At 35.6% G+C, this 15,008-nt stretch overlaps 2 protein-coding genes across 3 annotated transcripts; one reads left to right on the plus strand and one right to left on the minus strand.

Annotated features, from left to right (window-relative positions):
• Nucleotides 1-1,695: 1,695 nt before the first annotated feature.
• On the minus strand, nt 1,696-3,327 carry LOC140773241 (heavy metal-associated isoprenylated plant protein 7-like). Its single transcript, XM_073115720.1, has 5 exons — nt 3,158-3,327; nt 2,946-3,078; nt 2,663-2,862; nt 2,496-2,583; nt 1,696-2,229 (listed from the first exon to the last, which is right to left on the minus strand). The coding sequence occupies exons 1-5, from the start codon at nt 3,164-3,166 to the stop codon at nt 1,895-1,897; spliced, it is 765 nt and encodes a 254-aa protein (XP_072971821.1). The 5' UTR covers nt 3,167-3,327; the 3' UTR covers nt 1,696-1,894.
• A 5,868-nt stretch (nt 3,328-9,195) lies between these two features.
• LOC140772909 (uncharacterized) lies at nt 9,196-12,239 on the plus strand. 2 transcript variants are annotated; one of them, XM_073115162.1, is made up of 4 exons: nt 9,196-9,356; nt 11,060-11,113; nt 11,283-11,364; nt 11,464-12,239. In XM_073115162.1, the coding sequence occupies exons 2-4, from the start codon at nt 11,102-11,104 to the stop codon at nt 12,027-12,029; spliced, it is 660 nt and encodes a 219-aa protein (XP_072971263.1). In that variant the 5' UTR covers nt 9,196-9,356; nt 11,060-11,101; the 3' UTR covers nt 12,030-12,239. The 2 variants fall into 2 exon arrangements, with proteins under 2 accessions (XP_072971263.1, XP_072971262.1); XM_073115161.1 differs by lacking the exon at nt 11,060-11,113 and having other exon boundaries at nt 9,198-9,356.
• The last annotated feature ends 2,769 nt before the right edge of the window (nt 12,240-15,008 follow it).

The raw sequence follows: 15,008 nt of genomic DNA on the forward strand, positions 1-15,008 counted from the left end.
TGGTGGGCGACAACTAGATTGAAAGACTCAAGGAAGACAGGGAGAACGTGAGAAAAAAAAATAAAGAGGAGAGGAAGAGATAGGTCCAAATAGTTTTTTATTGATTCGCTATATTGAGCTACTCTCCATATTTAGAGATGCTAACCTTAGTCCAAACCCTTAAAATAACCAAGTCAAGTTAGGAATCTGCATCAAACATTCAGATGCTTGCCGGGCATTCGAACACCTAGACAAAGGTGTCTCTTCATCTGTAGCATCAAGAGGCCGAAACTTTTACAGTCGAAACCAAGAAGTCTTTCAAAAAATAGTAAATGACTACATTTAGATAAGCGAGTTCAATCCAGCAAACTTAATGTCCCTCCTGAGGTGATCTGATCATTCTTAGATCACATATAAAATATTAACTTTTAAATTTTATTTAATTACAATTTAATATCTACCTCTTGTTTATCTAATTATAGCCTAATACGACTATCTATTATATCCAATTGCAATATGTTAGTCAAGATGCATCAAATTAAGATTTAGATCAAATAAATACAAGTTAATAAGTCCAAAATAAACCCTAAATTTACATAATAGATTTAAGGTAGACTACTCGAGTAAATAATTTAAAAATGTCTAATTTCGTCAAATATTATTTAAACTATGTCCCTAATTTTTTAAACACGATTATGTGGGCTTGGAAATCTATCCTAACTTATATTTTAAAGTCGTTGATTGAGTCAACTGTTTCCAAACATACATAATATTATACTTAAGTTTTGACAAAAAAGAAGAATTTTAATATAAATTAGCAACATATTATGAGTTAAATTATATACATAGAGAAGAAGAGCATGGTAATGCATTAGATAAGATTAAAATGGTATAAATATTGTACCTAGAAGTACTTCCAACTATAATTGAAGGGATGCCAAACCTTCTTTATTATTATGGACAAATGCCATAATAGAGGAAGCATCCTTCTAGTTTCTTCAAACTTGTACATCATGTTGGGTATGAATTTTAAAAAAATAGTTATGAAGAATAAAAAATAAAGAAAAATACTACAAAGATAAGGGGTATTATACTATTATTGCTTTAGTTGCTTTCAATAATTATATTAAAAGTATTCATCTTCACATCGTACTCGTCACTCTACGCATGCCACCATTCTTGTTAGGATTCATAATAAATTTATAATGTACCATTAAAATTAACATATCGATCGTGCACACATATGAAATCATTACAAGATACCAAACATTTTATATTAAGGCCTATCTTTATCTTATGGAATAGAGAACAGAGTAATTAGTAAGCTTCGTTAGCTATATAACTAATAGCTAGATTCATAATAAGATCAACAGATTAAGTATTTATTAAATTTCCAGTCATATCTCATGGATCTTCTCTACCCACTCAGGACAATAAGAGGCTGCGAACCCGGTCCAGCCCAGCCCAGTCCACCAAGGCTACTATGTAGAGATTCTTACTATCTGATTGCCCATAACTTGTTTGACATAAATTTAAGGGATTTAGATTTGTATAGTAGCTGTCGGTCGATTCGAGTGCACCGATTCTTGCAAGTTAATATATCGATAGTTGCCTATCGAACAACTTCAATTATGCCCACTCACATCCTACTAGCCCTAAAAAATTTGCTCTAAAATTTTAGTGCTTAATTTACTTAATATGTAAACATCTCAGATAAAAAATATACATAAGCAGCAGGCAATGCTGCATATGAATAAATAAACTTCTCTTAGATCAAAGAGAAGTAACACTGCAACAGCAGTGGATTAGTTGTAAATATTCAAAATTCTCATAATTATATATACAATAGTATGTACCTTATACTCATCTACTAAAAAGTACGTATTCTCAAGTGTGGGAGTACTCTTTTCTTAGTTCACATCACAGAACAGGCATTTGGGTTCTCATCACTGAACATTTCAGGTGGATAAGCTGGATAATACTCAATATAAGCCCTAGCAGGCCAGTACTCATACTTCTTCACATCTTCTCCAATATCCTCTCCTTCTTCCTTCTTTTCTTCCTCAGTGGCTTCTTCTTTCTTCTCCTCCTCTGCTGGTTTGCTCTCTTCTTCTTTCTTCTCCTCATCTTGAACTATGGAAGCTTGCTTTCGCATTCGCCGGTTTAAGTTCTCTACTAGTATTGCAGGATCGATGGTTCCTTTAACAATCACCTGGCTGTTTGCTAGGTCTGTTATTACTGACTCCACTCCTATCCATACAAAAGGAGATAATGTTATTTATAACCTCTTTTTTTTTTTGGAGGGGTCTATAATTTTTATATCACACACTACTAGATCTTACTTTCGCTATCGGAAGAGAAATCTAAGTAGGGTGTTATTTAAAAATTTCCCTATGAAGAAAAGGCAACAGTCATCCATCATTTTAGTGGCATATGAATTGGGTGCCACAAGTAACAACTTAATGATGAATAAAATTTAATGAAAAGGAAACTTTGTTGTTTGTTTGGAAACATACCTTCCATCTTCTTTATTCTCTTCTGTAAAACTTGAGCACATGCTTCACAGTGCATCCTAACTTTCAGGATGACAGTGATCACTTCAGGCTGCACGCCATTGATGAAAAATGTCTACCATTAAAACCTTATCTTTATTCTCAAAAGAACACACACCCCTAGTACGTACCTCCTTCTTTTCCTCCTCTTGAGCCTCTTGGGTCTCCTCCTTCTTCTCTTCCTCAGGTGGTGGTGGTGGAAGAGGAGAGATTAACTCGACCTTTTTGCCGGTCTTTTTTTGAACTCTTTCGCATATTTTCGCCGGGTCTGCGGCTTTTCCCTTCACCACTACTATCTTTGATTTACTGTCAGTTTTAACATCTTCAACTCCTGATTGCATTGAAACTTATAATGAGTACTCAAAGCTATATACAATGAACGAGATAGATTGAAGCAAATTTGTTTTAATTAACCTTCGAATCTTCTCAGTGACCTCGCAACTTTTCTTGCACATCCTTCGCAGTGCATGTCAACTTTGAGCACTATCTCTGGCGGTTCCTCTTCCTTCTTCTCCTCTTGCTCCTTCTTCTCCTCTTCCTTTTGCTCCTTTACATGTCAATGACAAAAGATTAAACACTCCAATTCTTGATGGTAATAAATGGGAATGGATATCGATTCAACTTACTTCACCCATATTTTTTTTTTCTTTTGGATACTGTTCTAGCTACTTGGTTTCTTTGGAAAGAAAGGGAACCCTCTTTTCCAAAAGGAAAAGAGAGCCAAAGGCTCTTCTCTTTCTCTTGGCTTCTTCTTCTTCTTCTTCTCTTCCTCTGAGTCTCTAATGGAAGCTACTAGGGAGATGGGGTTTATATAGACAAAGGGAATGTGGCTTTATTCAACTATACATCATCACCAAGTGTTTTGAGTTTTTCTTTTTTATCTTTTGGGTGGTGTAGTTTGTGTGCATAATGGATTGGAATAACGTCAGTTAGTGTGAATAGTGTGCGTTATCCTGGGAAAGGGATTACTCCTTTCGTCTCTTTGCTCAAAGTGGTGCAAACTAAGCCCACTTTGGAATTGCTTTCTTGAGTTTGGATTCTCCTCCTGTGCGTTGGAACTTGGAACTATTGCCTCGCACTTTAATTACTCAAACTATAATTAATTAATTGATTAATTACTCCCCGTACAAGACCAAGCTAGCTAGATTATGGATTACAATTTAACGTGATTGATTTGGATCGAATCCAGCTATCATGATCAAATCCAGTCGAGCACGTAATAACTAACTAGCCTTTTGCTCATTGACGAATAAATTGCGTCAAGTGAATAAGACCCGTGGATAAACTTATGAGAGCCGTGGAGGACTGACTGTATGTGTATCCATCGTCATGGAATCCAAACCCCCCCACCCCAATCATGAGGACTAAGAGGCTATCGAACGTGTGGATAAAAAATGAGAATAAGTCGTCGATATCCCGCTCGAGGTGGTGGCCAACAAATTAATGGCCGACATCTGTGGGGATAAGCGTCGGTTTATTTGCTTTTTTATTCCTCATCACTCGTCGGAATATCGAAGTGGAATAAAAGCTTTGGAGAATAGAATGGCGGAGAGAGGGCGACTTAAAGGTGATAGGGGGTGGGGTGGGGTTTTGTGTCCTTACGTGACCAAGTTGTCACAGAGAATCTAACAAAGATGATGTAGATTTATAGCCCAGCCAAGGCTAGGTGGAGGAGTAGAATCTTGGTAACTGTGATCTGAATCTTAATGCAGTTTAGATTGGCATTGAATCTGATTTCCTCGCTTAATTATTATTTTAATTATAAACGAGTGTCACTGTCACGGGTGGTAATCATAAAATGACTGAAATATTAGTGCCTTGTTAAATGATATATAGTATTGGATTGGATGTGTATAATAAATCCGAGAAGCCAATTGAACCATTCAAAGCCTGTGGCCCAGGAATTAGGAATATACATAGAAGAAGAATTTCCCCCCCTTTTTTTTAATTTTTAATTTTTTAAAAGCAAAGAAGAGAGCTTTGCCACGCAGAAAGTGGTCAGGATCATGCATTCCGGGATAATTGATTGATTGATGTGGTTTTGGACGGCATCCCCTTCATTCCCATAACTTTTTTATTTCTAGAATATAGTGACAACAAATATATATATATATATATATTATCAGCTATAATATTTAATAATAGTGTAATTTGAAATTGGATATTATATCATAGTTCAGGGGGTAATATACCAAACCCACTCTGCGCGCTGGGCTGTCGTTATTTGAGCCTGGGCCGATTACGCCCTAGAAGATTATATAATATAATTGGGCTCGTTTTGGGCTCAGTTTGATTTAATTAAGATCGGCCCAATCCAGGCCCAAGAATGAGCCTCCCATCTCTCAAAAAGAGTAGACGTGATCAAACGGCCCAGCCAGCCCGTGCCCGGCCCGGTTTGGACTGGGCTAAGCCCGGCCCGGACCCAGTTTAGACCCAGCTCGGCCCGAGCCCGACTACCCATGGGCAGCACGGGCCAGCCCTTTGCCCACCTGACCCAGCCCGGATGCCTGTTTGGCCCGCAACTAGGCCTGCCCGTTCTGCTACAGTAAAAACCAATGGAAATTTGGTACCATTTTACATTTTTTTAAGCACACCTTTAAAATTTTAAAATTTATTATTATTATTTTTTAAATTGAGGAACATAATTTTTTTTTAATTAACCAATAGTAAGAAAAATTCTAAAAATAGCTAAAATGTGGGTTGGGCTGAGTGATTGGTGGTCGGGCCGACCTGGCCCAACCGGCTAGCCCGATCTCTCACGAGTCGACGAGTAGTAACGAGCTAGACTATTCTAGCTCGGCCTAAATCCGGTCTGGCCCAAGTGATTGGTGGGTTGTGCCGTGAATAAATACTTAAGCCCGATTGGCCTGAAAAACTCGGCTTGAACCCGGCCCGACCCAAGTGATTGGTGGGTCGGGCCCTAAACAAATACTGAAGTCCGGCCCAAACCCGACCCAGCCCGCTCGATGATCATGTCGAGGAAAGAGAAACCTTTATACCTTTCTCGGAGCTTCCATTTCGATTTCTTCTTCCTTGATCCCGACTTCTCATTCTCGTTCTCCTTAGGATTCAAGGAGATTTGGGCTTCCGTGGCTGTTGGACTCCATGTTCTTTCGCGCACGCTCTATGGATCCATCACTGACCCAATATGCTCAAGAGGTGCAAGAGGACGACAACTGGGGTTAAGATTTACAACCTTTATCAAATCCAAGTCTTTTATTTTGGAGGTGTTGGGTTACGTCGAGGTGGTTGAATTTTATTTATTTATTTATTTATTTTCCAGAGATTTGAGCACTAAGTTCAATTATTTAGATGGGCGTGTCAAAGTTTGTGGTTTTGCTCGGGGAGTCGTTAGAGATTGGGTTACTCTTGTTTGCTAGATAGAGCCTAGAAGAAACGAATTGAAGCCTTGGGTGTTCGTTTTCTCTTCTTCTTCTTCTTCTTCCCTATGTTCCGATTGTAATAAGGCCCTATTAACGTGCATATACAAAACAAAATTTGTACAGGAGTTACCTAGGATACGTGATCTGTTAAACGTAAAACTACTAGAAACCTTTTTTACATCACCTGTAGATGAAGTAGACGGCAGACGTAGAGAACTCAACCCAGGATTCGACACCATCTTTTAGCAATGTAGGTTCATTAAATGAGGAAAAAGAAAGAAGCAAGGGAGATGGGTAGAAAATCGGTGGCTTTTAAATATACATCACTAACGGAGTCAGTTTATATAAAAAGTTTAATTTTTTTTGAAAAATTGCTAAAGTTTTAGTGTAGAAATTTTCATATAATTTGCTTATAAATTTCTATATAAATAATCGATTCAATTAATGATTTATATTTAAAAATCGTTGTCTCGATCAATAATTTAACTGAAGTGACAAAACATAACTAGTTTTATATTTAAATTTTAAAGTTTACTACATGAATTAAAAAAAAAGTACAAAAGAAGCTCATCTTTCATATCACTTGCTACCTACTTGTTATTTTTCTTTTTCTCTCTTTTGTTTTGCCTTGGAAGGGACATCACCTATTCCATTTGTTTATGGTTCTATCTAACTTTTGATGAATGCGATGAGCCTATAATTCTCCTAAGTTTAATGTAAACTGTATCTTAGGTATTATGACCCTTAGGTTTAATTAGTGCAAGATCACTCGTTTAAATACAATGCCCTCTTCCTAGTAGGAGGCGTAAACTAGCTGAGTTGGAGTGAGCCAACTCTAGCTTAGCTTAAGTTAAATACAATGCCCTCTTCCTAGTAGGAGGCGTAAACTAGCTGAGTTGGAGTGAGCCAACTCTAGCTTAGCTTAAGTTAAGCAGAGTCAGACTAAGCCAAATTGGACAAAGCCCAAAGTTTGAAATCAAATCCACGCTACCAAGTCTTAAAACGAGCCAAGAACTATTTAATATATATAGTATATTTGAGTCAAGCCTATTAAGTCGAAAGCAAACATGCTTTGACTCAGGCTTGACTCAAAATTCAAATAGAGTCTAAAAACAAAGCTCGGGCTTGGCTCAGAATTCAAATAGAACCAAAACGTCTTATTTATTTTGACACCCCTACTTCCTCATTCTTTCATCCATATAGCTTAGCTCCACTCTAGAAGCAAAGGTGAGGAAATGATCAAACCTTGGCAATTAATTTTCACTCTTTTCCTCCTCCTTTAGATGGTTTGCATCTTTATGATTGTATGGGTTTCAATAATTAGTTATTCTCATACTTTAGAAGCTTAAGCTTTAATTGGGAAGATGAAAAAAAAAGAGAGAATTTATTTCGAGACTTAAATACTAGATTATATGAGCTACAAAATAATTGACCAAAATAGTAATTTTTAAATATAAATCGTTCAACGAGTCAGTAATTTATATAGGAATTCAAAGATTGTTAAGTCTTAATTGATTCAAAAAGCCGCGTATAAAAATTTCTCCTCTAATTTTTTTTAGTAATTCTAAAAAAAATTTATATAAATTACTGATTAAATCAACGACTTATATTTAAAAATTACTGTCTCAATCATCAATCAGCAATTTTGTTGAAGTGAAAAAATATACCTAATTCTATATTTAAGTTTTGAAATATACTAAATGCATTAAAACAGAAAAGGTTTGGAAAGGCTAGTTTGGCTTTAAAAAAAAGCTCATCTTTCAATTATCTTCCATGTCACTTGTCATCTTTTTCTCCCATTTTATTTTCCCTAAGAAGTCTTCGTTTTCTTTGAAGTCTTTAGGACTTCTTTTTAAGTCTCTCTCCTACGTTATAATTATGTACCTTTTTGCGTCCTTATCCAGATTAATAACAATTAATTAATTCCTCCTGTGAGAGCGATGGACGTCGAGTGCTCCACTTGTTTATTGTCCTACCTAAATATTAAAAAATAAATTGCTAATTTCTAGAGTAAATTATCTCAAAAATAGTGCAAAAGCAATGTTGGAAATAGAAAAAAATAAATTAGGTGAAGTTATATAATTAAAACAAAATGAGTAGAGGTGCAGAAAAGAGAACTAAATTAGCACCATTATGTGTTTGTATATCTTTAACATATCCACGGTTTGTTAACTGTGCACACAACCCTACATTAAAAAAATGGCCTAAGATAAAATCATTCTCATTGGCTTTTGGTTCAACTAGACCATCCTTTTGGCCTTATAGTCTCACCTTCAAATCACCTCCATTAGGGCGAGCTTAGTGGTTATCATTATTTTTCCTTCTCCATGACGCTTTGGTGGACCACAATGGTTAGTTACTATATGTAAGGTTTATAATTAGGATATAAACTATGCTCAAGGAAGCATAAGAAAGAGTCAAGTTAATAAGTCAGGGAAGTAAGAGAGTTAGAGTAATTTTATAACAACAGGCTGCCAGAGGTAGCTATGCTTTCATGTAAAAGCCTATAAATATTTGACACTCGCTGTGGAGTATGGAAGATCTAGTTAATTGGATGGTTAAGGAACATAGTTTGGTACAATAATAGTAGTTTCTTTAAAACCATGGATTACCTCTATTTATGTGGAAGGTTACGTCACTCGTTAGTCGTCACCTATCCATGTTTAGCTTAACCTAACTCGGAGGTGGGGGATCCCAGCAGTCGGTGGAATTAGGTCTTAAAAATAAGATCTTAACCCTTTTGCGCTTTCCGTGGGACTATTGAAAATAAGATCTTTAGGTGAGTTTCTAACTATTTGAAGTTTATCAATTTTTATTTTTAATTATGTCTAATTCATTTTGAAGCTTAAATATAAAATTAGATGAGTTATAAAACTGCTTATTTCATATATAAGTTGCTAATCGAGTCAGTGATTTACATAAAAGTTTATAAATTGTTAAGTCTTAATTAATTCGAATAGTGATTTATATAAAAAATGTCTCATCCCATATTTTTCATTGTTTTTTTAAATTATTGTATGAATAATTGATCCAGTCAACAACGCCGTCTCGGTCAGTTCATATGAATTATTGATGTGTACTAAACGCTTTACTCTAAGACTTCTTTTTAGGAGTCTTCTTTTTTAAGTCTATATAGGAGTATCTTTTCTATATCAAATTATTATAGCAGTTGGTGAGTAAGAACATCAAACAGGACACCACCTATTCGGCTATTCCACATTCCACTTGCTCATGGTCCTATTTTTAACTTTAATGGCGTCCGATGGGAAAGCATTATCCTAAGTATTATGTAAACAGTGTCTTGGCATTATGACCCTTAGGTTTAGTTAGTGCAAGATCACACTTTTAAATACAACGCCCTCTTCCTGGTTCTTTCATTCATACTGCTTGGCTCCTCTCCTAGAAGCAAAGGTGACGAAACCATCAATCCATGGCAGATAAGGTGAGCAATTCTCTTTATTTTCACTCTTTTCCTCCTCCTTTAGATGGTTTGCATGTTTATTGATTGTATGGGTTTCAATAACTAGTTCTTCTCATAATTTAGAAGCTTAAGCTTCTTTAACTAGGAAGATGAAAAAGAAAAAGATATAAAAGATAGAAAGAGAGGGATTATTCTTTGATTTATATTTATATATTAACTGGATAAACTAGAAATATATACTAATATACTAGAGAAAGTTATAAATTTAGATTATATTTTCTCTTTCCACTTTCCTCATATGTTCTCAAATCTGCACACTTATGACCTAAGCCTTTTATATTTAAGATAAAAACGGTCGAACATTGTTCATAGAATCAAGGAGATTTATATTATTTCCAAAGATGTCAGCTTCTTTATACAATTGATAGAAATTTTAGCTTCACTTGAAGTGCTAGGTTTAGCTTAGTGAGCACTAAATTGGTTTAATATTCAAACACCAGTTTAAAATAAAATGGGTATAGGATAACCTACTTAAACTAAATTCTCTCTCTCTTCTCTTATTTTCTATCCAATTATTTTTATATTTACTAACAAATTCTAATTATCATTTTACTCTCGAAAGAATATTACTTTAATTATTCTCTCTCAATCTACTATGAAAGTAACTTTAGTCATTTAATATAAGGAATCTCTTAAATTCACTACATTTAGATGTCATATATATTCCAACTTCACATCGTCGTCATTACGGCGAACTTATTGGTTGTCATACTTATACTTGCTCCATGATGGTGATGGTGGACCGCAAGGATCTCTAACTATCTTTAAGGTTTATGATTAGGGTATAATTAAACTATGCTCAATGAAGCATAAGAAAGAACCATTTTAATAAGTTAGGAAAGTAGACGAGTGAAGAGTAACTTTATAACAGCCCTCGGATTCATCATCCTTCTCACGATGGCCGTCGATCTAGGTGCAATGGCTAGACTTTCATATGTCTATAATGTGAGAACTGAGAACCTCCAACAAATTGCTTCCTTTGACCTAGAATTAAAGGTTAAGACTTTCTATCTCATTAATGAAAAACTATCTATGATAATAATTGGATAGGATAGCTTGTACCCTATCAACTGATAATGAGAGAACAAAATTGGGATAAATACCAATCCCTATTACGGGTAAAAAGATACAGATTGAAAGAAATAGTTCTGGTGGTCCAGAATCTAAAAAATTCGAGTTTGGAACATTAAAAAACTTGTATCCATAAAACATCTGACGTAACTTTGTTAATATCATTCCAATTGCCATTAAAAGTGTAATTAGCATTTTTGGCATTAAAAGATATTTTGGACTAGTAATTAGTCCAAAAAATATTACTTAAAACATATACTTTGTGAGTTTTTGAACAAACTAATCCTCCAAATATATATATTTTTACATGTTTAGTACATTTTAAAATTTAAATGTTAGATTAGGTGAGTTAAAAAATATTTAACTGAGATGCCTGATTGCTAAGTGTGAAAAAAGAGTATTTTTATATAAGAAGTCACTTTCCGTTTAGTGACTTTCGATTCACTTACTTGGTACCTTTTTAAGTCATCGCCTTGGTCATCGCCTACTTCTTTTCCCCTATATGTTATTCGCCAGTTCATTGCAAACTTGACGTGCCGAACCACTAAATATCCTAAGGTCGATCATATCTCTTCATACATCTTATCTCCTAGATCTACGAGAAGAAGCAAAGGTGATCAGGAAACAACCGAGCCATGGCAGATAAGGTGAGCAGTACATGGTTTGCGGTGCGTGTTTATGATTGATTGTATGGCTTTCGCGAATAGTTAGTTCTTCTCATACTTTGTAAACTTAAGGAGCTCATGCACCACTAATTTGGGTCTCGTTTGTTTCGTCGCCTTAGATTATCTCTTTGTTATCTTCTCATTGTCTCAGGTCTTCACTCTGATACTAAAAGTTGACCTTTGTTGCAAGTGTTGTTACAAGAAAATCCAGAAAATTCTATGCAAGATCCAAGGTGATACAATTCCCACTCCTTTTTTTATTTTATTTAATGTCTATATATATGTATATACTCATCAATAATTGTTTGGCCTACATCATTTATTGCACTTAGATGAAGTGAACATTACGAGAATCACGTATGATGACAAGAACAATAATGTGATCGTCTCTGGGCCCTTCGATCCCGACAGGCTCTCCAAAAAGCTACGTTGCAAGGCCGGGAAGTTGATAATAGATATCACAATATTGCCGCCGAAGCCGACGGCAGAGGACGCAATGAAGGTGGCAGAGGAGGGGAAGAAGGCGGCGGCGGAGGCGAAGAAGGAAGCAGCGGAGGCGAAGAAGACGGCGGAGGACGCGAAGAGGACGGCGGAGGACGCGAAGAAGACGGCGGAGGTCGCGAAGAGGACGGCAGAGGACGCGAAGAAGACGGCAGAGGAGGCGAAGAAGCTGCCACGGCAGGTGGATGTCAATGTGAAGATGATATGTGAGCCGCTGGCGAATCCACCCGTTAAGTTTTGTTGTTGTAATATGCCACGGTCGTGTGGAGGGCATCACTGCCATGGGGGATGGGGAAGTTGTTCTTGTGTAGAACGAGCCCCATCACTTATACCCAATTACAGGGCACCAGGTTACTATGGCCTGCCCTGTCTTCAGTACATCTTTGAGGATATGTGATGACCATCATGAGTAAAGTATCATGGTGGTCATGGGGTAACGAATAATCTCACTCTGAGACTAGAATTGTTTGTGTTCTGTTTTGTGTTCTAATCTCATTCTGTAAAGAATAATCTCACTTCTCGGGATATCTCTAGTTTTCCCAAGTGAGAGTGTGTCATCTGAATGTCCATTGGAGCTTGATATTTCAATCTTTATTGTTCCTTTCCAGTGGCCAGTGGGCTTCGGCCTATGTCTCCCCAACTAACTTTATAATGTATTCGGGCTCACTCAACACAGCTCCCCGAACGCATCATTTTTAACATAAGATTTGATAATATTTGAGAGCAAGCTTGTTCGCAGAGACTAACCAGTACCACCATGCTAAAGAGCTCTGCAAGCTTGATCCACATTGTCATGAATCCAAGCATTTAATAATATCACCTACTAAAATCATATCAGATATATTGGACTATAGACAGTGCTCTTGCAGGACCATGTGTGTACTTGTCTTCCAATTTATTGTAGCTATATTAAAATCTCTGTAGGCATTCTTAGAACCTCTAAAACAAATTGCTTCCTTTGGCCTAGGATTGAAGTTAAACATGTACACTTTGTGATACAAACTTAAACCACAGTTGTTTCTTATATAAATCAGTGGATAACAGCTACTTAAACATAGACACTTGTCCTTGCATGTGGAAGGTTATTTCACTTGTCACCTACTACTATTTTTTTTTCAAAATAAAAAATAAAAGATGTCACCTAGTTTTTCCCCCTCAATGTGAGTTGCCAGTTCATTCCTGCAAACTTGAGGTACTTTGCTCAATCTCATTATCGGTATTGACTTGGAGATTTATACTGTTCCTGGCTATGTCGTTTTTCATAAAATTGATAGTAGAATATTTCCAACAACTCAAAGTCTTTAGAAATCTTCTTCTTTTTTTCAGTCTTTAGGAGTGTCTCTTCTTAATTAGAATCATCAAACCATGGCAGATAAGGTGAGCAATTCTCTTAATTTTCACTCGTTTCCTCCTCCTTTAGATGGTTTGCATGTTTATTCTCATACTTTAGAAGCTTAAGCTTCTTTTAACTAGGAAGATGGAAAGGAAAAGATATAACTCATTTCAAAACTAAAATAAAATAAGTCGTTGATCGAGTTAGTAATTTATACAGAAATTTAAAAATTGTTAAGTTTTAGTTGATTTAAAAGGCTGCATATGAAAATTTCTCCTCTAATTTTCTTAGCAGTTTATTTTTTTAAAATTTTTATATAAATGAAAGTCTAATTCTGTATATTTAAGTATTTTTAAGTCTATATATAGTAGGAATCTCTCTTCTATGTTATAATTATATTATTATGTACATTTTTGCGTTCTTATCCAAATTAGTAATAATTAATTAATTCCTTTGGTGAGAATAAGAAACATCCCCCCTCTATTCCACTTGTTTATTGTTGCCCTATCTAACTTTATATGGCATCACAATAAGTCTCCACTGGAATTGAAGCCCTTGGTGTTCTTTCTTTTTCCCCCCCTATGTTAATTTGTGTAGGAGTTACCTAAGATAGGTGATCTGTTAAACATAAAACTACTAAAACCCTACCCACACCACCTCCTGGCGTTTAGGGTTGAAAGATCATCTAAAGATGAATTAGATGGCGGACATAAAGAACTCAACTCAGGATTCGATGCTCTTTTTAGCAATACAGGTTCAACAAATGAGATAAAAAGAGAGAAAATAAGGGATAACAAACTCAGCATAAATTGAGTTAGAAGAGATACAAAAGAGATTGGTATTTGCACAAGAAGAAGGGAGAAGAGATTTAGACCCGAACGAACGAAGGAGGTTGAGATTTGGATAAGAAAGGAGGTTGTAGTTTGGACAAAATTGAATTAGGATATAAGAGATGAATTGACAAAATAAAATCTTCAATTTAAGGAGTGCAAGAGGATTATAAAATCGTTGACTAAAAATAACTTTCAAATATAAGTCGTTAATTGAATCAGTGAATTATATGAAAATCTTTAAACCGTTAAGAAATTTGCCAAGCTTTAGAGAAAAAAATCTTGTACATCAAAAAAAAGTTCACTAGGAGATGATCTCAAAAATAGTGCAAAGGCAAATTTGGAAATTTTAGAAAATTTAGGTGAAGTTATATAATTAAATCAAAATGAGTAGGAGTGCAAAAGAGAGAACGAAATTGGTTTTTGATACAAATTGCCCCATCACCATTCTTAGTTTTTATATCTTTTAACATATCCAAAAGTTTTATGCACTTTGCAGTGTTTGTGCGCACCCTACATTAAAAAATGACCTAAGATAAAGTCATTCTCATTAAAAAAATGACCTAAGATAAAAGTCATTCTCATTGGTTTTTGGTTCAACTAAACCATCCTTTTGGCTTTGTAGTCTCACCTTCAAATCATCTCCATTAAGGCGAGCTTAGTGGTTATCATTATTTTTCCTTCTCCATGATGCTTTGGTGGGCCACAAGGGTTAGTTACTATCTGTAAGATTTATATTTAGGATATAAACTATGCTCAAGGAAGCATAAGAAAGAGCCATTTAATAAGTTAGGGAAGTAAAAGAGTACGAGTAACTTTATAACAACAGGCTGTAGAGGTAGCTTTGCTTTCATATAATTCTATAAATATTTGAACCTCTTAACAAAATTCTTCTTTTGACATAGGATTAAAGTTAATCATGTACTTTCTGATACCAAGTTCGAGCTAGCTGTGGAGTATGGAAGATCTAGTTATTTTTTCTAGCTCCGTAATTGGATGATTAAGGAGCGTAGTTTGGTACAATAATAGTGGATTACCTCTATTTATGTGGGTCATTTTTTATGACTATAGAAGACTAACTTTAAACGTGGAAGGTTATGTCACTTGTCATCCATCCATGTTTAGCTTAATCCGACTCGGAGGTGGGCGATCCCAATCGGATGGTGGAATTAGGTGCGGTTTGCTTTTATTGACTTATCTGCAATTGACCATA

Source organism: Typha angustifolia, chromosome 13 (assembly GCF_048772165.1).
Source record: "Typha angustifolia cultivar Huaian chromosome 13, ASM4877216v1, whole genome shotgun sequence".
In the NCBI taxonomy this organism is placed as follows: Eukaryota; Viridiplantae; Streptophyta; class Magnoliopsida; order Poales; family Typhaceae; genus Typha; species Typha angustifolia.